Source organism: Eptesicus fuscus, chromosome 24, assembly GCF_027574615.1.
Source record: "Eptesicus fuscus isolate TK198812 chromosome 24, DD_ASM_mEF_20220401, whole genome shotgun sequence".
NCBI classification, from domain to species: Eukaryota; Metazoa; Chordata; class Mammalia; order Chiroptera; family Vespertilionidae; genus Eptesicus; species Eptesicus fuscus.
The window spans coordinates 17,706,114-17,733,883 of record NC_072496.1 but is presented as its reverse complement, the minus strand read 5'-3'; the positions used below and the strand labels follow the sequence as shown (position 1 = coordinate 17,733,883).

At 40.1% G+C, this 27,770-nt stretch overlaps 1 protein-coding gene and 1 pseudogene across 1 annotated transcript in view; one reads left to right on the top strand and one right to left on the bottom strand.

The window, feature by feature from the left end:
- LOC129148280 (ankyrin repeat domain-containing protein 26-like) overlaps positions 1 to 15,654 on the top strand; it is a 40,723-nt gene extending 25,069 nt beyond the window's left edge. Inside the window, exons 7-10 of the mRNA XM_054713010.1 lie at positions 119 to 330; positions 1,628 to 1,844; positions 11,695 to 11,740; positions 15,076 to 15,654. Coding sequence (XP_054568985.1) covers positions 119 to 330; positions 1,628 to 1,844; positions 11,695 to 11,740; positions 15,076 to 15,212 — 612 coding nt within the window. The 3' untranslated portion in view covers positions 15,213 to 15,654. The remainder of the gene's footprint in view (positions 1 to 118; positions 331 to 1,627; positions 1,845 to 11,694; positions 11,741 to 15,075) is intronic.
- A 3,425-nt stretch (positions 15,655 to 19,079) lies between these two features.
- Positions 19,080 to 26,915, bottom strand: LOC129148262 (nicotinamide phosphoribosyltransferase-like; annotated as a pseudogene).
- Between the last annotated feature and the right edge of the window lie 855 nt (positions 26,916 to 27,770).

The window sequence follows — 27,770 nt, the reverse complement described above, 5'->3', positions numbered from 1 at the left end:
TTCAGCTTTGTTCACACTTAAAGCTGATCTCTGAGTCATTGACTCAAAACTAAAGAAAACAACTGTAACTGGACAGGGTATACTTACTTTAGAAACGTATCCTTTTTATTTGCTCTAGACAATAAGAGAATCTCAAGAAAAGTCAGAGCAGATGATAAATAAACAGGCTTCAATAAGAAGACCTTTGGAACTCAGAAATAAAGCGCTGGAATTAGAACTCTCCAGAGTGCAAACTTCTCGAGATGATAGCAAACTAGAATTGGAAATACATAAGCAACTCTACCAAGAACAGTTGGAAAGAAGAAAGCGATTGGAAAACAAAGTAACTGAGTAAGTCAAACTCAGAATCAGAGAAAATAAATTTAGCTCATTAATTAGCTTCTAAACTTAAAATATAATTACTATTGTGCCAGGTTCATGAGATTAGCAGGACATGAAAGCTAACTAAATAGTTTAACTTTAGAAAGGGATGTTAGTAAATAAACTTACCTTTCAAAGGTTATTCTAAGTCAAGTTTTATCTCTCCCCCTTTTTTGCTTTTACATGCCTTTACTTTTCCCCTTAATATTTCCATGTAGTTAACCGGGTCAGTGTCCTGAAGCTCTAAAATTTAGAAGGTGATATTACTATAAAACTGCTTGTCACAAGGCCCCTAAATAGAAATACTTAAGATAACAACTTAAACACAAAGAGTTAAGTGACACCAACACATTCTGGCACTTGGTAATTTTACTTTCTTGATTGTGCCCTTTGTTATTAACACTAGAGGACACCTTTAGACAAACTATCCTTTATAGTTTTTCTACTCTATAAAAAGACATGCATGTTAAATTGGAGGCCTTGTGCCCGAATGTATGCATGGGTGGGGAGGAAGGAACTCGGGAAGTTGGCTTGTAGACTCCATGCGCCCCCTCCCCATACCCCCATTGAGGGGAGAATTTGTATATTAGGCTTTTATTATATAGGATAGAGAAATATTCACATAGGGGTGAGGGGCAGTGTAATTGACAAAGTATCTAAAAATAATGTGATCTGTAGGAGGAGGGTGTGGGGAAGACAGAAAGGGCAGATCCCACCTCCATCGCCTTGGTAACAATGTTATAAGCAGTGGCCTCTGGAGCTGTTTTTGGTGATTTGATCACCAGCCAGCCTATCTTGTTCTCCCTTAGAGGCTGTTGCTCTAAGTTATGCCTTGGTGTCAAATGATTACTATCTCCAAGGTAATGAATGTATTGTACAAGGTGGTGAAGGCAAATCTTGGCAATGTCTTTGAGGGATATTTTTTTTCATCTCTAAAGTGGCTACTAAGTGTGTCCAAGGGCATCTTCAAGGGTCTTGTAAGTACAGCACTTCCAGAGGCAGCAAGTATTACCCGATAAGCAGTCTGCATCACTGATAGCATTCTACTTTGGCTTCCTTAGCTGGGACCCCAACTTCCTACTGCCTGGAAACATAAGTGCTTTTTAAGAAAAAATGAAAACCTATACTTAAATTGAGTAAGTCTGCTCTGATACATTTTCATTGCTAAAATGCTACTAAATGGGAAATTCCACTTACTATCCTGGTTACTTTAAAATAATGCAAGTCACTTAGGGAAAATAAAATACTAAGCATTTGTTGTTCACAGTTTTCACTGGACTAAGGAGAGGCTAGCTGAGGTCAGCACCGAACTTCTCCAAAAGGAACAGCAGAACAAACTTTTGCTCAACGCTAAGATGAGGCCAGTTCTGGAAGCACCTCCTGTTGGAAATCTTAACACTAGTTTTCTGCCCAGGAGAAATTCTACTAGAAGAGAAAACTTGGACAGTCCTACCTCAAGATCATATACTTTAAATTACCAAAAGGTTAGCTATATTATCTGTTTTCCCCTTGGGTTTTAGATTTCTGATATAATTCTTGTGTTTAATTGGGGGAAATTTTGAGTTGCTTAATTGACTTACGTAAAATTGCTGAAAGATGCTTAAATAAAAATCTTAATTATTGTGCTAATATAGAAAGGAGATAGAAATTTCATAATCACTTTTAAATCCCTGGATCTCTCATTTTCAAGAGATATCTATCAGTAACTTTATTCAATAAATATGACTAACATGACACAATTTAAACTTCTTAAAAAGCTGCATTTCAGTTTGATTTTCAAAATTATGTATTACTAGAGGCCCCGGTGCATGAAATTTGTGCACTTGAGGTGGGGGGGTGGGGCCGGGGTTCCTCAGCCTAGCATGTGTCCTCTTGCAGTCTGGGAGCCCTTGGGGGATGCCCTACTGATGGAGGGGAGTGGGCCTACGCTGGCAGTAGGACATGTCTCTTTCATTCTGGGAACACTCGCTCCTTACCGCCTGCCTGCTCAATACTCCTTACCACTTGGCTCGCTGCTCCCTGAGTCCGCTGGCATATTAAACAGTGTCCCTTCTTTTCTTTAAAGCATGGCTTGGTTTTTCTTTGGTCTTCTACAACAGTTTCTCCTTTCAGTTGAATTGCATATTAGCCTCTTATTATATAGGACTAGGGGCCCGGTGCACGAAATTCATGCACTGGGGATCAGGGGTCCCTCAGCCCAACCTGCCCCCTCTCACATACTGGGAGCCCTCAGGGAATGTCCTACTGATGGCTTAGGCCCATGCCCCACGGGGAGCAGGCCTAAGCTGCAGTTTGGCCTCCCTTTGTGGGAGGCAACCGGGCTGATCAGGGGAAGGCACCAGCCCCATCACCCCGCTCCTGCAGCCATTGCCAATCACCACAGCCACCAAGGTGTTTTCATCAACACGGACTCCAGTTCCTTCATGAAAAAATGACAACTTTCTTTAGGCATTTTCAAGATGTGTCTTTCATACGCTATGCATTTATTTATTTATTTTTTTATCCTCACCTGAGGATATGTTTCCATTGACTTTTAGAGAATGTGGAAGAGAAAGGAAAAGACAGAGAGAAACATCAAAGTGAGAGGAACACTTTGATTGGTTGCCTCCTGCATGAGCCTTGATCTGGGCCCCGGCCAGGAAGGAGCCTGCATCCTAGGTACATGCCCTTGATCAGAATCACACCCAGACCCTGCGGTCTGCAGGCCCAGGCATTATCCACTGAGTCAAACTGGCTAGGGCAGGATATGACATTTCATAGCCTTCCAGCAGCTGACCTTCATTTTTTTCTTCAGAAGTGTGGTGGAAATACCCTAGATCACCTTTTTGGATTCTTATTACCCAAGTTACAAAGAATATTACCAATGGAATACAGGAAGCTTAGCCAATGTGCAGTCAGAAAAGGTGTTTCCTCTGTAGTTCACACCAACCACAGCCTCTGGCCGAAGCTGTAGGCCTGGGCAGGCCCCTCAAGCTGCCTGTGATCACCGGCTAAGCCTCTGTCCAGGCCTGCCCAGACCGAAAGCCTCTTGGGCAGGAGCGGACCCCCAGCTCCCTGCAATCAATTGCAGGGGTCTGCTCCGGCACCAGGCCAAAAGTCTCCGCCAGAGGCTTTCAGCCTGATGCCACAGCGGACACCCAGCTACCTGCGATCCATCGCAGGGGGTCCACTCAGGGCACCTATGTATGCAAATTAACTGCCATCTTGGTTGGGTTAATTTGCATACTCGCCCTGATTGGCTGGTGGGTGTGGCTTTGGCGTAGCAAAGGTGGGATCAATTTGCATATTACTCTTTTATTAGGTAGGATTGTCTAATAACCAGTGGTATACTTGGAGATGCTTTGGCTTACTTCCTAATGGATTTTAAATTGGTGATGCTTCCTAACAATTTTTAAGTTTTGCTGAACCCCAACATTTCCACCCCTAAGCACAAGTGAGTGATTGACGTCTAAATACTTACCCAAACATGGATGGTTGCTACTTAAATGAAATGGAGATAAACCCTTTTTATGAATTAAGTAAACTTGTAGCAATAAAAGGATTACTTTCTGTCTTAAGTGAAAATATTTTTCACCTTCTTAGGTCAGAGAACAGTGTTAATTGTTATTTACTTCAGCATTTTTATTTCAATTGTTATAAAATGTCTTGCTGAGCAGCTGTACATTTCATAAAATAGTTAATTTAGCAAATATTTGGATTTTATTTTAAAATTTATGTATTAATATTTTAAAATAAAGTTTACTTATGTCTGTTTATGTTGACAGCACTTGAATGATTGATGACTAACATGGCAATGATAGGGAGTCTTGAAATTGCAACTAGCTTTCATTGTGTATCAGTTCTATTAAAATATTCCTTCTTCATCTTATTGTTGAGTTCTTCAGCAACAGAATTCCTGTTTGGTTCTTTTTTATACTTCTCATCTGTTCAGTAGAGTACTCCTTCTGTTCATTAATTTTATTCCTGAGCTCATTGGACTGACTTTTGAGTTTTCTTGTATTTCGCTGAGGTTCTTCATGACTATTTGGCTATTTTGATTTCTCTGTTCATTTAGATCACAATCCTCCATTATTTTGAGATTCTTTCTGGAGAATTGTCATTTTCTTTCTGTGTTAGTGTTACTATGGTGGTCCAGCCTGCTTGATGCGTTGTTCCTCTGCTGGCACATTTGAAGTGGTGAACACTTTTCTTACTTAGTAATGTGGTGATTTTCACAATTCGGCAGGTTGATAGTTTCAGGTCTTTCTTTTATATTCCAGTAGATGGTGGTATAGCACATTTTTTCTTTTCTCTTACCTGTACTACTGAAGCTTGGAGAGGGTGTGCAGTGAGTCAAGGTGTGTGAGGCTTACCCTTGGACATGGGAATGGCAGCCTGGGTAACCAGGGTTGTGGGTGCCAATGCCATATCCTGGTCACCTGGGCCTCAGGGCACCCCTAGTAGTAAGTGCAGGTGTGTCTAGTTGAGAGGAGCCAGTTTGTGTGCCCACTGAGCTGCTACCTCATTCTCTTTGGCCACTGGCAGCATTGTGCTGTGGCCTAGAGGCTGGAGACTTGGCTCTGCTGCTGCTACTGGTCTGTGGTGGTGTGAGCACAGCTGTAACTGGGGAGGGACCTGGACTTGGGGAGCAGGAGGGAATGCTGCTGGGCAGTGGTGTGGGCACTGCACCCTGCCTCTCCCACTGCTACTGTGTGTGCTAGGGCTGTACCTTCAGCCTTGTCGTGGGAGAACTGCAGTAGGGGCCTGTCCTGATCTTCTCTCCATCCTCTCCTGCACATCCCAAGACGCCCACTTTCAAGGTTGAGCAGAGGAGCCTTTGTTGGGTTCTAGATGTCCACTTGTTGTAGATTTAAGGGGAGACATACTTTGTCATGATGCTGATGTCACATGCTGAAATCTCCATTTCAATCAATGCACGATGGTTTATGGTTTTAATGATGTTTTTATGGTCTTTTTCATGCAGAGAAAGGTAGCACAGGCCTGTGCTAAATGAGACTTCAACCAGTTTTTTCATTTTGCTGCATCATAACATATCATAGAAGAGCAAAGTTAAGAATTTCTAGACAGCCTTTTGGGAAAAGAAGGTCTCAGTAGTACCAAATTTGTGAAACTGGGCTACTGGGTACAACAACAAAAAAATGAAATGCTTTTGTAAATTATTAATTAAATCTATGATGCAGAGTTGAAATGTTTTCACCAGAAAATCAGAAAATGTGTCGTTTTACAAAATGAAGAGGAATGAGTATGTAGACGTAGAAGCAATGCAAGGGAAGACTTTTGTGGATTTTGTTTGTTTAATTAATTTTTGGGAGGAATGAGGTGTTTACTTTTAGTATTTCAATATACATTGAAGAAAATAGTTGATTTTAAACGTAACATTGTAGTTTAAAGACAGACATAGATTTCTTGAAGGCCATTGGTTTGCCAAATCATGCTAGACTTAGTAATAGAGAGTATGAAGCACCAATCTAATAAGATATAAAGGTGGGTTGACAAAATTTCTATAGCAATTGTTGTTTACAAAATTCTTAGACCTAAAGAAAGGAGGTGTTTTTAGAGTTGCTGGAAATGTTATTGTTGCCATTAGGAAAACAATGAATTGTATGAGAAGTGGTAGCATGTTGTCTAAAATAATAAAAAGGGGTGGGTTTTGGGTTGGGACATTACAAAACAACAGACTTCTAAAGATTTTTAAACTATGGTTCTAAAGAATAAGTGTTAAAAATAAATCAATGTTAAATTTGTTTATCAATCCCCTTTATTTGCAAAGTTTAAACACTTTGGATTATTCCTACTGTGGAGTTCTATGTTATTCAGCATTGTTTTTCTAACTTTAAGAACAATGATTTGTATAACAAAGTATCGCTCTAATCTGTGATTTCAGCTCTCTCCATGTTCATGAAATTTAGGTTTGTTGCCTTTGTCATCATTACATGAAGTTTAGCCTTGCCCGATTGATTCCATTGTACTGATTCCATTGTACTGATTCCACTGAATCTGTACTGGGATAGCTTGCTACATATCTGTTTTGCTAATTCTTACTGTTAGTTTTCACATTCTAGATTAATTCTTGATGTTTGCCCAATACATCAGAAGTGATTTGACAGTTTTATATAACTGTGTTATTTAATGACCCTATATAATAAAGAGCTAATAGGCTAATTAGACCAAACAGTGTAATGGCAGTCTGGACATCCTTCTGGATGAACATCTGGAAGACCTTCTGGACTAAGCCGGGCTGCCAGGGGCGGTGGAGGCTGTGAGGGGCTGGGAGAGCCGGACCCCTTGCACAGTTTCCGTGCATCGGGCCTCCAGTATTATGACAAATTACAGAAGTTAAGTTAGCTTGAGCAGACATATCACTAGATTTTCTTGCTCATAGAATTGTTTCCTTAGAACTGAAAACGTAAAAATTTATTCCAGACAATTTTATAAAGATACAGTTCCTCTAATTTCAACATTTTTTATGTTCAAAATTTTTCCTGTATTTGTCTTCCTAACACAATGGGTGTCATGATAGTCCCTCGTTGTTTTATTAAATCTCTATTGCATAGGGAGACTCAATTTTCCATTGATTGATTTTGGAGTTTTGGTCCACTTCTAACACTTTCAGAAAATATTAGAATTCTAATGATTTATTTAACTAATAGTTTTCCAGTTCTCAAATGTGTATTCAGTTAGCAACTCTTTGTACACAAATACATGAAAGCTAAAACAGTTACTATTCCTAAGTCTATAACTCTGTACATGGCAAATAGAACATTGTGTCTCGACAGAAGGTTGAGTCTCATTACTTCCTGAGGAAACACAGACCCCATGTTTACATCACCAAGGCAGTACCTTTCTTCTCTGCATTTTACCTCTATTCACTAGCAGGTATGCTAGTTTCTCAGAAGGCAGAAAAGAGCTTAAAAAACTTGTGTATCACATCAGTTATATCCTCTAGATAATTCCTCACGTCTTCACTTATTTTGTCCACTTAGAAATTGTCCTATAGTCATTTTATCTTTTAAAGGATACAGATATTGCTTAATTTCTTTCTATCTTTTTTTTCATTCATTTTTTTTCTGTACTTAACTTTTCAGCTCTCTGGTCAGCAAATTTTTCCTCAGTTCCTTTCTCTGTAGCAAAATACATGTTTTAACATTACAAACTGATAATGTATTTCCTTCACTCATTAACATATTTATAGTTGGATAATGAATTGCTATGGTGAAAATGGGCAAATGTACTTGTCTTTTTTACGTTTATATTACATTTAATTTATAACATTTAAATTAAGAATATCAAAATTTAACTTAAAAGTATCAATATTTACTACAAATATATTACATATGGGACTGTGCTTGTGTGTGTGGTTTATATGTGTTTATCAAATTGGTCTCAAAAAGAGAAGGCAACATTATTTTCTAACCTGTAATATCAAATATAATTGGATGGTAGCCTATCAATAAATTAGTCTTAATTGAATGACATATTTGTATTTGTTGTGTTTTGCTGTGTTGTTGGCTTCTCTATATTTTTCTTTCAAAAATGTAACTTCCCCTCTTTAAAGTGGGGGTTGCTTTGAACAGTGTGCATTAAGTATAAAGTCAAGGAAGGAGAAGACGTTTCTGTAAATGTGGAGTAGTCACCTTTCTTGATGGAGCTGTGGTGGGGTAGGTGGCAAATGACAGCCCTGTTTCGCTCTTGAGATTAGATCAGAGGACTCAGGCAGATGGAGATGGGCTTACTAGCTTGCTTACTCACACATGGTAAGGCATAGGAAAATGGGGTTTAGATGTGGGGTCACAGGGCTTCTGAACATTCATCCCAAATCAGGCAGTTTCACTCCCAGCTGTGAGTGGAGGAAAGAAATACCTGACACCTGTCCCTGGTCAGGCTGCTTCCTGCAAGGAGAGAGCAGACCCAAATTCATGTGACTGTGGGCAGACATGTCTTTTCAAAGAAGTGTTTGGGAGCTAAGCAAGCATCCTTAGTTCCTTTTCTCAAGTGCACACATCAGGTAAATCTCATGTCCTCTCGTGAGGAAGGTAGAGAGAATCTAAGGCCTCATGTGGAGACTGCAGGGCAGAGAAGTGAAGGTGCTCCTATACTTTGTGATGGGGTTAAATCATAATGGAAATTAAGTTCATGGCTTGTGTACAGACCAACTAAGGATGAAAGAGAGTGGGCAGAAGTATGCTAGATGGTAAAGAAAATCTGTTTTGTGTTTTAAATTTTGCTATAGATAACCCCCAACACAGTTAATTTATTTGTTGATTGATTTTGGTAAACCAGCTTTTATTTGGAGGGAATGGATAGTTCCTTTAAGGAAAAATTTCCTTAATTTAACTGAAGATTTTGTACTTTAAGTTTCTTGTCCTGTGGCTAAATAATTTGTGCTTTATAAATTGAGTGTAATGACTGCTACTAATAGGATTTATGATATTAATTTCTGTTCCTTAAATTTTGCTCATTGCTTTAAAACTTATAATTGACTTAGAAGCTATTATTTTGTCTTATGTCAAAACATTATTGAGCTACATGACAGTTTTATATATTCTTTTTCTCTGAGTTATATTTAAAATTTATTATTTTTCTTGAATATGAGGAAGGAGCTAGCACAGAACCTTATGCTCAGGGAGAAGCCTTAGAGCCCACTTTGGGCCTGCAGCTCATTGGTTTGTGACCTCAGGCAACCTCTAATCCCTCTGAGTCTTTGTTGCCTCTTAGGTCAAATTGGGCACTTGGACTAAATCAGTGATTTTCATACCTTAAATTTTTTTTTCAGACTTGAACTTTTATTATAAATTTTGCATGAAAATTTTTAGATAATAAGACAAATCAAGCTGCCTAACTGAAGGGGGATGGAGACTCTGAAGCTCTGCAATCCTGCAGTTTCCCCCAGGGGAAACAGATTCCTACGGGACAGAGTTTGGGAACTACCAGTTCTGAGAAAAGTCCTTCTAATGACAAATCCTTTGAATTGAAAGTTGCTGGCACATTGTTTTCATGTGTATAATGTTCTCCCCTTTCTATATTGTTGAAAATGACACAATAGAAATAAATGTCAGATGTGTTCTCTTTATTATCGTTGGAACTTCAGGCTCTTTCCTCCATCTGGACACAGTCCTCACCTAGAAATAAGCATAATCATCACAGAAGTAAATATTTAGGAAAGGAGCTTTTGTGGGAACAGATAATAATGTTCCATCGGTAGTTTCTTAATTCAAGTTGTATAAAAATGGGCTGCCACTCCCATGTCCATTAGTAAAATAATACCTATTTTATTAATGGTAACATAAAATTGATTCAATGAAAGCCTCGGACTTTATCTGGTATGGAGCTATTTATTTTACAAAGTCTGTCTAGTGTTGTTATCACATCATCCATTTAAGAAGTCCTGTCTATCATGCTATTGTCAAAGAAGTGTTATGGAAACAGTCTTTGAAAACACTGGGGAACATGTTAGTCAACAAATTTGTCTTCACGCCTAACATTTGTAAAGGCATTAGGTATCACATGATAATGATCACCACAGTGTTTAATGTTTAGTGTACACTTTTAAACCCTGTGTCGGGCATTGAGTGAGAGGGTACCTTTTATAAGAAGTTTTTTAGTAAAAACACTCTAGATCAGGACAGTCTGTAATAATAAAAGTGTAATATGCAAATTGAACAACTGAACACCAGAAGGACCATCCGGACGATTTTCCAGATGACCACGCTATGACACTCACTGGAGCCAGGCCAGCCAAGGCAGGTGCCATGAGATTGCTTCAGGGACCCTACCATCTCCCCAGGATCACCCCAATGAGGGAGACCCAGGCCACCCAGCTGGTGGCGCTGTGGCATGTGAGCAGGGCCTCCCTCTGCGGGGCTATCAATCTGGGGGCCCTGAAATTGATCGCCCCACAGAGGGAGGCGCATGACACCAGCCCAGGACATTGGCGAGTGTGCAGGGTCGGCCAGCCACTGACTCGCAGAGGGAGGCGAAGGCCAGCCAAGTGATCCAGCGCACACCTGTTGCCTGCAGAGGGAGGTGACAAGTGGTGCTGGAGCGGGAACAGTGCAGCACAGATGGCAAGCAGTGGCAGCGGCCAGGGTGGGGCCAGCTGGCGGCAGCCAGGGGAAGGAAAGCCCCAATAGGCCCTAATTGCTGACCAGGGCTAGGGACCCTCCCCTAGGGGTCCTGGATTGTGAGAGGGTGCAGGCCAGGCTGAGGGACACCACCTCTCCCCTCCCCCCCCCACCCCCGTGCATGGATTTTGCATATTGGGCCTCTAGTGGTAATATAAAATTTGAAGTATTCCCACACATTTCATAATTAAGAAGACTGTAATTCTAATTGGTTGAGTTTCCAAATTTAGTTCTCATTTCCAGAAATGAAACAATATTGCAATTACAGCATTGTATATTGATTTTTGTTGTTGTTGTTAATCCTCTCCTGAGGATATTTTTTCCACTGCTTTTCAGTGGAAGGGAGGAAGGAGGGGGAGAGAGAGAGAGAGAAACATCCATAAGAGAGAGACATATCCACTGGTTGCCTCCCGCGTGCAACAGGACTGGGGGTGGGGGGGCAAACCCGCAGCCCAGGTATGTGCCCCAGACCAGGAATCAAACCTGCAACCCTTAGATCAACAGACCTATGCTCTAACCACAGAGGGAAACCGGCTGGGGCTATGTATTGATTTTTTTTATTCCTCAAAGATTTTCTGAAACCTTTGTTGTTCATATGAGTTAAGAAATGTGTAGGCATAATAACAGACAGCAACATAGTTTTAGTTATGTTTTGCCAGTAGAATTCTCATGTGACCTCAGTACCACTTTTCTCATTTTAGGTTGAAAAATTAATAGCATAGAACATGCCTTAAGATTTTAATTTTCAAAAAGTATAGGAATAGGAAACTCATTTTAAAGAAAAATCAACTTAAGTAAAAAAAAACTAAGCTTTTATAAATAGCAGTTTTTATTGGAATTACAAAGTAATCCATTCAGTGTGAAATGCGACTTGACTTGCTTAAACTTCTTTGAACCAATGGTATCAAATATCACTTTTCTGAAGTTATGCTTATTCAATAGACCAATAACAATTGTATTTTTTTCAGATTGATCTAAATAGCATTATATATGCCTGTTCTCAATAATTAAAATGAATATGAATTAATTTTATTTGATTATTTTTCTGTTTGTTCAATCCCGATTGCTCTAGTCCCTAAAAGTGGTATTTAAAGGACACATTTTATAAGGGATATATATATATATATATATATATATATATATATATATATCATTCCTCTAATAATGTCTCCTTTTAACTTAAATACTAATAATAATATTTGACCTATTTCAGATGTGGCGGGAATTTGAAGAAATTCTAACTAGCGAAGAAAAAGAAGGTATGTTGCCAAAATTTATTTTTTATTTTTTTATTTTTAAATATATTTTATTGATATTTTTACAGAGAGGAAGAAAGAGGGATAGAGAGTTAGAAACATCGACGAGAGAGAAACATCGATCAGCTGCCTCTTGCACACCCCTTACTGGGGATGTGCCCGCAACCAAGGTACATGCCCTTGACCGGAATCGAACCTGGGACCCTTGAGTCCACAGGCCGACGCTCTATCCACTGAGCCAAACCAGTTTCAGCCAAAATTTATTAATAATTTTAGATATCCTTGATTTTGTGAACAAACTGAAAATAGGAAATGGCATCTGTTTCCATGTTTGGATAATATATACTGCATTCAATATTTTATTATTTATGCAAATGAAAAATGTGAAATATAAACAGTCGTGAGGAAAAATATACTTATTCCACATGGAATCATCATGTTTTACAGCTCTTTAAAGATCTCAGAAGTCCATGTATCTCTCTTCATTTCTGGCTATTCCCTTCCTTCCCTCTGCTCTTCCTATGTACTGTTGACTTGCACACTGAAACAATAGTCGGAAAACAGGCTTCATCCACTTCTCATGTTTTGCTAGTGATATAAGGCCAAATAACCAGACTCATCTAGTAATACTGAGTCAAGCCGCTACAGTTCATCTAACTGCCATCTGAGGGGCAATATTTAAAACTCCAGTCATTGACTTTGTCATTGTTTTACCTTTTACCCTCATGAAAGACTCCAAATTCCTTTGGATGGTGTAAAAACTCTGAAATCCACTTAGTTCTTGGCAAATAATTCAGCTTTATCTTTGCTACTTCCATTATGCTGCCCCTTTGCTCTAGCAGCTAGCTAAACTAGATATTTCTAGGTCCACAAATGTTCTTCCTCATCTCTAGTCCTGGCATCTGCTTCATCTGTTTGTTCTTCAGATATCAACTTATATATCACATTCACCAAAAATCAACACAAAACTGGGATGTCTCCTCTGTGTGCTCCCATAGTGCCCTGTGTTATACTTGGTGGTGGTATCTATGACTCAGAGAGAAATTGCCTGTTTGTTTGTTGTTTTTCAGTTTATAGTATACTAGAGGCCCGGTGCATGAAATTCGTGCATGGGAATCCCTCAGCCCAACCTGCACCCTCTACAATCCAGGAGCTCTCAGGGGATGTCCTACTGATAGCTTAGGTCCACTCCCCATGGTTCTCTGCTCTCTGCAGGGCCTGGGGGTTTCGCTGCAGCCATGGAGATGAAGCCCTCATGCCCTGCTGTTCACTCTCTGCCTGCATCTGCCATGCACCATGCAAAGGAAGCCCCAATGCCCTGCAGTGTTCTCTGTCTGCCAGGCCTGGGGGCTTCGCCGACACCAACACACTAAGGAAGCCCCCATGCCCTGTTGTCCCAGCTCTGTCTGCCTGGCCTGGGGCTTCCCTGCTGCCACTGCGCTAAGGAAGCCCTTATGCCCTGTTGTCTGTGCTCTGTCTGCCATGTCTGGGGACTTCCCCGCCACTGCCCCACTAAGGAAGCCCCCCAAGCCCTGCTATCCAGGCTCTGTCTGCTGGCCCTGGGGGTGTTCCCGTCACCTCTGTGCTAAGGAAGCCCCCATGCCCTGCTTTCTGGGTGCTGTCTGCCAGGCCTGGGGGTGCTCCCGCCACCAACATGCTAAGGAAGACCCCAAACCCTGCTGTCCGGGCTCTGTCTGCAGGGCCTGTGTCTTCCCCACTACCGCCACACTAAGTTAAGCCCCCAAGCCCTGCTGTCTGGGCTCTGACTGCTGGGCTTTGGGGAGCTCACTCCACCTCCATGCTAAGGAAGCCCCCATGCCCTGTTGCCCAGGCTCTGTCTGCTGTGCAAAAAGGATCTGTCTGCAAAAAGGATCTGTCTTCCCCGCTGCCGCTGCGCTAAGGGAAGCCCCCAAGCCCTGCTGTCCAGGCTCTGTCTGACATGTCTGGGGGCAGATCCAGCCTCGCTGCTTGGTCCCCATGAACCCCAGCGGGACCGACAGGCCCAGACACTGCAGCAGCGGGGCTTAGGGGACAGGGTGCCACCATCTTATAGCTATGGGGGCTGCCATTTTGTCACGGAGGGACAGTTAATTTGCATATTACTCTATTATTAGATAGGATTAGAGTTCCAGTGCACGAATTGGTGCACAGGTAGGGTCCCTCTGGGTGGCCTGCAGGGATCAGGCCAAAACCCTCGGTCCAATGCCGCCTGCAGCTCCTACCTACCCCTCCCGCTCATCCCAGCCCCATGGTGCCTGCTCGGGATAGTGCCCAGTCAGTTCTGATTGGGAGAGGCTCACACTGCCACAGCAGCGCTTGCCATCCATGAGCCCCACCTCTGACACCCTCCTAAGGTATCAGACTACGGGATCAGACTGAAACTGGCTCTCTGACATCCCCCGAGGGGTCCCGGATTTCAAGCGGGTACAGGTGAGGCTGAAGGACCACACTAGTGCATGATCTGGCCAGAGAGGAACCATGGGAGGGCTCCAGGGCATGCCCCCCCCCATCTTGCTCTGTCCCAATCAGCTGGACCCCAGCAGCAAGCTAACCTACCGGTTGGAGCATCTGCCCCCTGGTGGTTAGTACACATCATAGCAAGCGGTTGAACAGCCTTCCCATTATCAATAGCATATTACACTTTGATTGGTTGTTCTGTTGTTCTGCCGTTTGGTCTATTTGCATACTACCCTTTTATTATATAGGACTAGAGGCCTGGTGCACAAAATTTGTGCCCGGGAGTGGGGAGGTTCCCTAGCCTGTCCTGCTCTCTCTCACAATCAGGGACCCCTCAAGGGATGTCCAGCAGTCAGACATCCCTCTCACAATCTGGGACCACTGGCTCCTAACCATTCTCCTGCCTGCCTCTCTGATCACCCCTAACCACTCTACCTGCTTGCCTAATAGACCCTAAATGCTCACCTGCCTGCCTGATTGCCCCTAACCACTTCTGCCTTGGCCACCCTGTGGTGGCTTCATCCAGAAGGACATCTGGAATAACATTCAGAAGATCATTCAGCTGTCTGGTCTAATTAGCATATTATGTTTTTATTATTATAGATGACTGTTCAAGGTTCTGTGTCATCTTCATTTTGTAACTACAGTGCTTATCAAATTGCCTTTATTCATGGTGTCTAATTAATGAATGAAGGACAGGAAAAACAGAATGTCTGATACTTAGCCATGATACCAATTAATTCAGTGTGCAACCATTGGCAAATTATATTTCATAGTATTCTTGTATTGTGTATTTTAGTCAGATATAGATGTTTTCATTCTCCTTAACACTTATTCTTAGTTGTAGTTTAGACAAAGAATAGAATTCTTTTTCTTTCCAGGTGCTGCTAACTTTGAAACTGAATCCTATAGAGCTTCTCCTGTGGCATCAACCTATCAGTCAAGTTCAACCCAAGATCTACTTCTGAAAGCACAAAAAGAATATAAAGAGATTTTGCTGAAAAAGTACCTGATCTAAAACATAAACAGTAAAAGTTTATTTACCAGACTGTTTGTATAACATTTTGTTTCCATTTTACACATGATGTGTGAGATCTTTATTGAAGAAAAAAATTTTTATCATATGTGTCTGATGAAAATTTACATAGTATTTTAAACTGTGTTTTTTGGGGGGCACCTAAGTAAGGTTTAAGCATATTTTGTACACGAAGTCCAGCACTATTGAGTTTTACATACTCAAACTGCCCAAATACCAGCTGTTCAAACAACACCCAAACAAACAACTTGTCACTCATACTTTAGTGATACTGGTTGATTTTTTTTATATATTCCAATTTTTTCACAATATTTGGTCCTAAAGATTTTGATATCTGCTGCTATGGCTACTAAATGGATGTATTAAAATTATTATAGTGCCATTAGACTTATGTAATTTTAAATACTGATTCCAAAATCTTTCCTCCTGGGAGAAATAAAGTTTGCTTTTCTGCTTTTCCATTTACTGATTGATTTTTTTTTTTTTAGAAAGCGTCTTAAAAGTATAGAAAGATCCAAGTTTCAGTAAAAAGCGCTCTTTTGCCCTGAACCATTTGAGAGTAAATTGTTGACTCCATGCCACCATGCCTTATTCCTTTAGTATATTCCACTTGTCTACCATACCACCTTCACAGTCAGAAAATTCACCCTAATATATTCCATAATTTCATCCTCGCTTTCTTTTCAATTTTTGCCACTTGTCTGTAGTATCTCTTATAGCATAAAGACCCTGTTCAGATCCATGGGTTACACTGAGCTGTAGTGTCTATTCTTCTTCAGTCTGGAACAGGTCCTTAGTCTTTCCTTGACTTTCATGACCTTGAATCTTTTGAAGAGAAAGTTCCACTAATGCGTGTAGAATGTCCTACAATGTGGATTTTCCTGATGTTTCCTATGATAATATTTAGATCAGACATTTTTAGCAAGAACATCACAGAAGTAGTCCTACACTCTCCTCATTGCATCCTGTGATGTGACCTGCAATTTTGATTTGCCATTCTTGGCAATGTTAATGTTGATCAGTGAAGGTATTATCTGCTGGGTTTCTCCTCTGTAATGTTTCCTTTTTCACTTCACAAGTTTTGCTTTATAGGGAAGTTTTATGGAGTCAGTGTAAATATCTCCTCTTCATGAAGCTTTTTATTTATTAATGCAAACTCAATGTTTATTTCATTTAATGGGTTGTAATTTGTTAAAATTAAGTTTAGAATATTTCTTTTAGAAATATTCTGTATTGGAAGTTTCAGTCTCATAGAAAAGTTATAAGAATAGTACAAATAATTCCTGGAAACCATTCTCTGAAAGTTAACATTTTACTACATTTACTTTATCCTTTCTCCCTTCTTGTCTATTACCTAAATAAATGTAAATGAAGGTTGGTTAGATATAATATATGAACCTTTTGTAAGTTGCAGACATGATACTTCTTTACTCCTAAATACTTTAGTGTTCATTTCCTAAGAAAAGGGGATTATTTTACATAATTGTGGTATAATTATCAAAGTCAGGGAATTAAAATAGGGTCAGTAGTAATATTTAATCTTGGATCTTATTCAGATATTTGCTATTGTCTCAATAATAACCTTTATTGTCCAAGTAAATCCAAGATGATGTGTTATGTCCAATTGTCCTGTTTCTTTAGTCTCTTTTAATCTGGGGCAGTTCTTCAGGTTTCCTTTGCTTTTCATGAGATTCACAGTTGGAAGAGTATAGGCCAGTTATTTGTAGACTTTCTGCTTAGGTTTATTTGAAGTTTCCTCATGTTACTTCACGTTATGCCATTGGGCAGGAATGTCACACAAGCAATGCTGACTTCTTCCCATGCAGCAAATCTGTAGGCACATGCTCAGCTCCCTTACTTCCAGTATTGACTGTGATCATGTGGTTAACAAGTGTCTGCTACTTTTGTCCAGAGTAAAGGTACTATTTACCTTTGTGTGTCACAAATACCTTGTGTAGAGGTACATTGAGTGTCTGCAAACATTTTGTTACGCCTCACAATTTCACCTATTAGATTTAGCATCCAGTGATGATCCTTACATGAAACAATTATTATTACGTTGTTTGCCAAATGATATTATGTTGTTTGCCTTGTTGTAAGAATAAATGCAATAGTATAATAAGCAAAATGCAATGAAAAAAATAAGGTTGATTTAGCTGGACGAAGCAGCAGTTTCCCTCATGAGAAAGGCTAAGAGTTGAGGTTTAGTCTCAGCAAAGTGAAGGGGTATTGAGCTCTGTATGTAAGGCCAGGATAGACACATGTGAATGATGCTCCTGCTTTTAAACAGGGTTTGGGGAAATGAGTTGTGTTTTCATTGTTACTAGATCAGATAGAGTGCCTGGGCCCCATCCAATTTAGTGAGGAAGAGAGGCAGGATTCCAGCTGCCTAGAGTGATCCCTACAGGGTGTGTCTGAAAGCTGCAGAAAGACTCCCTAGTGAGAGCAAGGAGGGCCCTCCAATCACTTAGTGGGACAAAGACATGAATTGGCTACAGAATATCATGCCAGGTTTGAGAGGGAAATCAGGATAGATCAGTGTAAACATTCAGAAGTTAGTGACTTTTAAGGAGATCATCACTCATTTTATGCTGTGACCTGGGGAAACATGCTCAAGAAACTATGTTTAAGATTGGAAGAGGCACAGGAAAGATGAGCTATAAGGAAAGAAGAGAAAAGGAAGACTATCATATTCATTGGTTATTGTTTTTCTTATGAATGTTGGTCTGATGGAATTATCTCTTCTGGAGGGATTATCTAACCCAGGTCTGACCTAATTTTTTTTAATATATTCAATTTAATTTTTTAAAAACTTAATGAAATTATAACAAAATCAAAAAATGTAAAGTACACTCACTACCCATTCCAGTATTAACTTGTAGAAACTATAGAATAGGAAAAATAAATTCAGTAGAGTAATTACATTAAAATACACTACTTTCACTTTTGTCAATATTTCTCATTTATGTATATATTCTGTAGCGGAAGCAGAAATTCTTTCTAAAAACATTATCTCCTTAAAATCTTGAGTTGCATATTATAGCCACAGGCAATATTTGACATATACAACTGCAGTATAAGCCTTTCAAATTAGGCATTTCACTGGTACAATACAATGACCAACATATATAATCACTGTACAGTGCCTAGATATTCCAGTAAGAACCATTATTTTCTTTAATGTAGAATTATTAAAATATATTCTACAAGCGGCAGTGAGGTGAGTAATTCTATAGAGTGTGTCCCAACATAATTTTAAAATTGTATAATAACACAACTTTGTTAAGGCCCTGTTTTATTTGCTCATTAATAGACAAAAGCAATGTAATTTATCTTCAAGTATTTTCTTGAAAGTCTGTGCTCATAAAAATCATGAAAATTTTGAAAGACTGTTAAATCACTGAGACTTTAAATCTGTCATACACAATCTTGTTTGTACAAAAGTACAGTATAAGTTAAACATAAAGTCATCATGATAATTTTATGCAAATCTGTTTTATGTGATCTTTTGTTTTTTATAAAAGTTTCTCAGTTCTGTTGAGAAAATATCAATACCAGATTAAATTGCTGTATTTTGGCAAAGAGCCCTAAAAAGCTTGCTTTAGCATTAACCTTTTATGTGGTCAAGTGCATTGCCTAATTGAGATTACCTAAACACTATGGGGAAAAAGGGCAGTATGTCCATAAACCAACAAATAATTTGGTTGTAATGTATCAGAAAATAAAGAAACCCCACACATCTGTACAATGAATATTATGTATCACACATCCACCCACACTGGAGTATACCTGTGTGCATGTACAGGCACACGTAGAGGCAAGGGCACACACCCAGTCATAAAACAAAGCCTAATGAGGTGCTGCTTCCAGTTCAATATTCAGCTTTGCATTTTTTTCTTTCTTCATCACATGACTAGCTTTATGTCACCTTCTCATTCTTGAAGACAGTATGGAGAAGATCATTCCTCATGGTCTCCTCTTCCTTCCTCAAGTGTAACAAAATCTGTTGCTGGTGTTTTATGTAAAGACTAGAGGCGCGATGTGTGAAATCTGTGCAAGGGTTGGCCTTCGTACCCCCGGCTGCTGTCACACAGCCCTGGCTGCCACTGAGACTGCATAGGCCCTTGCAGCCTGGCTTCATATGGAAGTTCATCTGGAAGGTCGTTCGGAAGGACATCTGGATGGTTGTTCTGCTGTTCGGCTGTTTGGTCGATTTGCTTATTATGCTTTTATTATTTTAAAGACTAGAGGCCCAGTGCATGTATTCGTGCACGAGCGGGGGCCCACAGGCCCGCCCTGATCAGGGCTGATCAGCTGGGCTGGCCAGGGGGTGGGGCCATGGGTGGTTGGCTAGCCAGCCACACCCTGGTTGAACTCTGGGTTGAGGGGACAATTTGCATATTAGCCTTTTGCTATATAGGATAATTGACCTTTTTGGGAACTTTTGTTGGGATCAGCAACTGGGTCCTTTAATACATTATCCCCAAGGCCATTGGTTACAACATAACTACAGTTAAAGGAGCAATTCAAGAGATCTCTTGTTAATTTTTGTAGCAAAGATCCACCAGAATCGAAGGCAACATTTTCAATACTCCATTTGTTTTGTTTCAGGACTTCTACAATCTCTTATAAAGTATTAATATGTATTCCATCCACTTGAATAACTTGAAGATATGGTGGCAGCAAGTTGTAGCCCTTTGGATTCTTAGTAATAGGGGATTTCTTACTTAAAGTATCCAAAACCTTTAATACATTGTCAAGAGGATTTCCAGAATTAGGTCTGATTATTAGTGTTGCCTCTGAACTTCTTGATGCTATTAAATGTCTTAGATCTTCACCCCATATTTTCCCACACCCATTATAAATGTCATAACTATCGCTGACCACAGATACAGGCACTGATGACAACTGTGTTACTATATGTTCAAAAGTAACATCTTTTTCATGGTCTTTCCCCCAAGCTGTTATGGTACTATGTTCTGCTGTTGGAATAAAATACCCTGGAACAGGATCTCTTGTTCCCAGTATGTATTATTGATTTCAGAGAAGAAGGGAGAGAGATAGAAACATCAATGATGAGAGAGATTCATTGATTGGATGCCTCATACAAGCACCCAGGCATGTGCCCTTGGCAGGAATCAAACCTGGGACCCTGTGGGTCCACAGGCCAATGCTCTATCCACTGAGCCAACCAGCTAGGGCACAGTATTTTTTAATTAAAACAATTCCTGTTACTCTATCCATTACTTTGAAGTTAACCAAATAAGCAGAGCTCCTATGCCAGCAGTCTCTTGGGAAGTGATTTTCTGTAGCCAAAATACATGCAAGTTGTATTCCAGACCAACTAAGTTACCAGATGTTTCTAACAAATATTTGGCCAATATTTTCTTCAGCTCTCTAGAATTTGTGGCCACGGTGATTGGATACCAGTACTGAACAAGAATAGTCTCAACCCAATTTGTAAGCCAACTACACTCTGGATCTGTGTTTTCCACTGTGAAGAGAACATTTCCTCTGGGAATGACAGAGCCCTCAGGGACAGCTTTTACTTCTACTGGAAGATGCCCATGGTATTTCTCAAGAATGCAATTCCATCCTTTTCATTAAATCATCATCTGGGAAATGCTCTATGGACACGTCTTTGGCTTCCTGGATCTTCTCTTTGGTCACTACTTTATCTTTTAAGTACTTATTAAGAAGGTACTACAACCCATAAAATACTGTTTCCTTGCATTTCACCTTCCTTATTTTGGAGTTTTCTGTCTTCTTTTCACTGCATTCTGAGTAGGAATAACCTTTGCTTGTGTTGGGTGGGTATTGTTTATAGGGAGTAACCTTGTAGGAGTCGGTGGCTAGGAGGATGTTGAACTTGGCTTCTGCCTCAGCATTCACCTCTGGCCGGATAAAGGGGGCTGCCTGGCACTGCTGCGAGGAGGGAGAAAAAATGGGCTTCACTTTGCTCTGTCCCTTAAGTCACTGCTGGTCAGAGGGAGAGGTGAGGGGGAAAAGGAGCTCAGAGGCAAGGCCTGAGGAGGGCCAGTGGCTTGAGGTGACAGGGGCGGCAGGGGCTAAGGCGCATGCAGCTGGCAGTAGGATGGCCTCACCTGAGCTCCCTGGCCTAATTTTTAGTGACCAAATGCATTGATGATGCATATTTGGACCAATGGATTTTGATGTAAGAGTTAGAAACATTCATAACATTTTTTCAGGTTTTACATGGCTGCTAATCTTTAAAAAAAAAACTACCACTTGTTATGTTTTAGTGTGGTATCAAAGAATATCCACAATGATCTGAAAAGGCTATTAAAATGCTCTTCTGTTTTTCAACTATGCATATGTGGGATGTGACAGAATTTTCTTTATCTACTCAAGCACAACAGAAAATTACAAAAGATTAAGTACAGAAGTGGATATATGAGAATCCACTATCTTCTATTAAGGCAGACATTACAGAGGTTTGTAGGGAAAATGTCACCTTTTTCAATGTGGCACATGTTAGGGTTTTTGGCCAGTGATGCAGACTGTGAAGGAATTCACAACTAAAAGAAGAAGTAGTTTTTACATTTCCCAAAGGGAAAGAGCCCTTGTATTATTAATCAATACATAAGCAAAGAAGAAACACTTCCCTCCCTAACACCTCCCCCCTTTTAAAGCCTTGTCTGCTGTTGCTAGGTGACAAGGAAGGGTTTGGGCTGAAATTGAGCATTCAATAGGGGCATTGTCCATTGATCCTTCAGGAGACAGTCCAGATAGATGTCTTAGGGAGGTGTCTTATCAGTATTTTCCCTAAGGCATAGGAACCTCCATCTTGTATAAAACTGCTGTTTGAACCTCTCTGGTATTGTTAGATAGTCCCTTAGTACTGTAAACTCTGTCACTTTAGGACAGTCTCTTTCTATAAAATGACTTTGTTTTTAGTTCAAATAATAGAAAATGATAAACTTAATTGTGTGACCTTGCAAGTTAGCCATCAAATGTAATAGACTAATATAGAATAATACTGATAATAATTCCCATATTCTTATGACAAGTACTAACTCATTATGTATTCAAGGTTACAACTGTCTGTAACAATAACTCACATAGAGCACTTTGTAATATCTGCAAAAAAAGAAGCTCAAAAAGTATAAATATGGGAGACTTCCTGTGTGTGTTGCTCAGAGACTTGGAAGAGACACCTCCCTCTGTGCCACCTGAAATAATCGACTCCTAAGTAATTGGCTCTTTAAGGCGTCTGTATCTCATTTGCTGACTTATGATACAACATCCCCAAGTCTATAAAACATGCTTAGAGTAAAAGTTATAAAATGTTCAAAGGCAGCTTGTTTGAAGGAGAGGGGAAAGGGAACTTTTTAGTAATTATCCCTGTGTTATAAACCAGCAGGGAGGAGATGTATGCAAGAATGTAGCCTTGAGAGTAACTTGTCTTGCAGTTTGAACAGCGGGGTTGTTTGAATCAGAGGAGCTACAATATTGGGGATTAATTACAAGGTGCTTCTCATAAATTGTGGAAAGCTACAGTGTTACAGAAGACCAGAGAAAAACCAAGTCACGCTCAGAGAAAGAGAGTTACATTTTATTATGTGCAGGGCCAGAGAAAAATGTGCCTTTCAAATTCTGAGCCCCCCACATGGAGGAAACTTTTTCTATTTATATGTTTTCTAGCTCTTTTGTCTCACAAATTTGGAATGAGACTTCCAGGCCTTCTAAGAAAGAAGGCTTGCATGCTGGGAAGGGGCCATAAGACCATATCTCAAGGCCTGGACTGGTGTCAGCACTGACAACTCTGTCTGAGGCATAGTTTATGGCCTCTCTGAAATGGGAGTAGTCATATTTTCCTTATTATTTAAGCAAGCAAGCATTTACAGAAGCCAAAACAACAGGGTTAAAATTTCAAGCAGTTTTTATATAAGATGGATGCTTCAACAGCAAAGGAAAAGAAAGGTCATTTTTTCTGTCCTGACAGTACCTATTCAACATTATTTTCTGTCCTTACAGTACATATACAATATTATAGCTGAATATTACTCAGCCACAAGAAAAGATGAAATACTGACATTTTCAACAACATGGATGGATCTTGACAATACAATGCTAATGAAACAAATAAACAAAGAAGACAAACAGAAACTCATAGACACAGACAATAGTAAGGTGGTTACCCGATGGAAAGGGGAGTTGGGGAAGTAGAAACAGGTAGAGCGGTTCAAATGTGTGGTGACAGAAAGAGATAACTTTGGGTGGTGACCACAATGCAGAATGCAGATGACCTATTATAGAATGGTACACTTGAAACATATACATTTATTGACCAGTGTCAACCTAATAAATATAATAAAATCTTTAAGTGCCATCTTTTTCAATGTTTTTATTTTTCAAATATAATTATTTTTTCATTAAAATAGTAATCATGCCCTAGCCAGATTTGCTCAGTGGATAGAGCATCGGCCTGCGGACTGAAAGGTCCCAGGTTCAATTCCGGTCAAGGGCATGTACCTTGGTTTCAGACACATCCCCAGTAGGAGGTGTGCAAGAGGCAGATGATCGATGTTTCTCTCTCATCGATGTTTCTGACTCTCTGTCGCTCTCCCTTTCTCTCTGTAAAAAATCAATATAATATATTAAAAAGAAAAAAGTCAGATTATTATAAAAAATAAAATAAAATAGTAATCATGTTAACACAATAGTTTTATAATAAATTTAAATGAATTACTAAAATAATTTTAAAAGTTTTCATTTTAGCTTTTAGTATGCTAAGTATCAGTAGAAGTGATTGATGTAAAAAATATCTATTGGGTATTCTGAATAATTCATTTTTTTCCATTTTTTAAAATTACTTTATTGATTAAGGTATCACATATTTGTCCTCATCTCCCCCATTGCCATCCCAAACCCCTCTCCACGCATGGCCCCACCCCCATGTTGTCTGTGATCACTGGTTAGGCTCATGTGCAAGCACACAAGTCCTTTGGTTGATCTACCTCCCTTATTCCCACCCTCCCTTACCTTTCCTCTGAGGTCTTTTTTTTCATTACTTTATTGATTAAGGTATCACATATTTTTCCTCAAACCGCCCCCATTCCCATCCCAAACCCCTCCACACTCATGCCCCCAACCCCCTGTTGTCCGTGATCACTGGTTAGGCTCATATGCAAGCACACAAGTCCTTTGGTTGATCTATCTCCCTTATCCCCACCTTCCCCTATCTTCCCTCTGAGGTCTGAAAGTCTGATTGATGCTGTTCTTGTTCATCAGTCTATGTTGTTCATCATTTCCCCTAGATTAGTGAGCTCATGTGATACTAGAAATACACTTATAGGAACCGAAAATGAGACAAGCAATAATGGTTATACTGAGAGGCAAATGAATCAGTCTATAGTGAGTTTCTTTCTGGGCCAACAGTTCTTTTGAGTCCCAATTTCTATGCCCAACAGTTCCTTATGTGTACATGTCAGCAATGATATTTCAGTTCTGGATGGTGGGAAAATGGTGGTAATGCACATCCCACCCTCTCTGGTTTGGTCCTGGGCAACCTGCAGTGACACACAGCTGCTGACTGCTAGTATGGCAAGGCATCGACAGTGTCTTCCATCTCTGGACTGTTTCCTCTTCTGTCTTCATGGCTGGAACACTCCTGTCAATTCCTTTCTGTTGCAGAAATCCACATGGTCTCAGAATTGTTTTCTGAAAATATACAAACATATTCTCGACCAAAAGTTAATAAAGGAATCTTTTCTATAAATTTGACTTGTGATCCCTTTTCATTTTTTGCCCAACGATTTCCTTTGGCTTGTTTTGATACCATGTATGTTTTACCTGGGTGTCTTGCTCTTAGCATTACAAATGAAAGTTAATTTTCTAAAGTAAAAATTTTCTAGATGTAATTTACTTACAGGATATTTTTCCTTACATGATATTCTTCTACTATCTCCCCTTTTTTGGTTTAAATATTAGGAGGCTTTTGGAAATTTTATGCTGTAATCTTCATAGCTTTTACATTTTACTTTTTTGCACTAAAATGTGACTGCTTTAGGTTCATTATAGGTTATGCAATTTTACCATGAGATGAACTACCAATAAAAATTTTAGTTAACACTTTAGGAACAGCTTTTTTGTACAGTACAATTGATTTTTCTAGAATATCCGCTTATTTTGATTAACCAATTTAAATTAGTCTGAAAACTTGACTACTATTTTACTGTCAAATTTAATACTCTAACAACCATCTTATTTTACCCTGTAGATATTAATGGAAAGGATTATTTGCCTTTTTGAGTAGGCCCTGAGCATTCTTGGTGCTAGGCTGGGTTTAGATATCAAAGACTCCAGTTCCCCGCATCATGGGTACAAGACATCTCCATCAAGTCTTGTTTCAGTGAGAGGGCAGCTGCTGTCGGCCAAGTCTCTGTTACCTGGGTCCCGATTTGAGCTGGGCGTGGGAAGCTAAGCAGCCATGGGGGCAGGGGACCTCCCTCAGCAGGGGTGAGGGTTCAGGCCCCTGCAAACTTGGGGGGTGAAGGTCTGTGCCCCACCTCTGTTGATCCCCAAGTTCTCTCCTGATGGCCCTTTTGCAACTGTGCCTGTCTTAGGTTGTTCCTTCCTTGAGGAATCTTACCTATCTCTGGCTAACCAAGCAGGGTGATGTGAGGTTTAGTTCTGTCTCCTTGGTCGCCTATGCCCCCATGGCCTCCACACCCAGCACCTGCCTTGGGATCCCCTCACCTGTTGACAGGGTCCCAGCACTGATCACATATCGTATAGAACCCAGGTTTCTTCTCCAGGTAGGCCCAGCTCACCCCATTAGGTGAGAGACAGATCCATGGTACCAGCCATCACGAGGCTTCAACCTTGGCATGAACAGAAAGCTCAGGCAACAGCTGTGGACAATTGGATTGTGAGAAGAGGGTCCCTCTTGGCCAAAAGGGCAAGAGGGGCCAATATAGAATGCTCAGGTACCTTCCCTAGGGGCCCTCTACACAATGGAAGGGATTACACCCTTTCATGTCCTTTTTAAATTGCTGCCAGACATTCAAAGAATTAGTTTGTAAGTTTGTTTGGGTTAATTATATATCATGCTGTTGTAATCTTAAAATATCTACAGATGTGTAACCTTTGTCTCCAAGCACCAAAAAGATGATTTTTTATTGATACCTAAGGGTGTGAGGTACTATTATAGGTAGTGGGGATAACACAAATCTGGGAAAAAAATTATAATGACATTGTAGAATAATATCATGTAAGGATATTATTTGCTCTAGGCCATGGCAATTCCTTTTCAAACTGGCTGCCAATTTCTTTTTGTATATACAAGGCCTTAGTTACATTTTCTGCACCTCTCCCAGGAGCAAGTAGTGATAGTCTCTTTCTTTGTTATCCACACAAGCCAGAAACCTCTCTTTAATTTTACAAACAAAGGAGCAATAGTTTGATTTGGTGTCACACAAAAGGGAAGCTGGTTGGATACCCCTGTGTAATTATACTTCCTTGCCCCAACCATGGTCCTCCTGGATGACCAAGGTGTTTGGTATCATTGGTGACTACATTAGGATGTGGATCATCCCTCATAAGGGCCCTTACCCATGAAGAGTCAGGAACATAAGTCCAAAACACTTCCCCATTTGCCCCAGGTAATCTTACAGTACAGCTGGTGACTACTAGCACGGCAAGAAAGATGTTCTCAGGCATCCTTGGGGTTCTGGTTATCTCACAATTTCTTTTTTAATTTTTTATTTTTATTATTTTTTATATGTGTCCTTATTCCCCCATTACGCCCCATCCCCAATTTGTGCCCCACCCCCTGTTGTCTGTGTCCATTGATTAGGCTTATTGCACGTACACAAGTCCCTTGGTTGATCTCTCCCCCTTTCTACACCGACCCCCTCCTTCCCTGAGGTTTGAGGTTCTGATACATGTTTCTCTGTCTCTGGATCTGTTCTTCTTCATCAGTCTATGCCATTCATTATATTCCACAAATGAGTGAGATCATGTGATATTTATCTTTATCTGCCTGGCTTATTTCACTTAGCATAATGCTCTCCATCTCTATCCATGTTGTTGCAAATGGTAGGAACTCCTCCTTTTTTACCGCAGCATAGTATCTCTTTGTGAAAATGTACCACAGTTTTTTAATCCATTCATCTGCTGAATGGCATTTGGGCTGTTTCCAAATCTTAGCTATGGTGAATTGTGCCACTATGAACATATATCCTTTCTGATTCATGGTTCTAATTTCTTGGGATATATTCCTAGGTGTGGGATCACTGGGTCAAATGGGAGTTCCATTTTTAGTTTTTTGAGGAAATTCCATACTGTTCTCCACAGTTGCTGTACCAGTCTTCATTCCCACCAGCAGTGCAAAAGAGTTCCTTTTTCTCCACATCCTCGCCAACACTTGTCATTTGTTGATTTGTTGATGATAGCCATTCTGACAGGTGTGAGATGGTACCACATAGTTGTTTTGATTTGCATCTCTCTGATGATTAGTGACTTTGAGCAGGTTTTCATATGTCTCTTTGCCTTCCTTCTGTCTTCTTTTGAAGT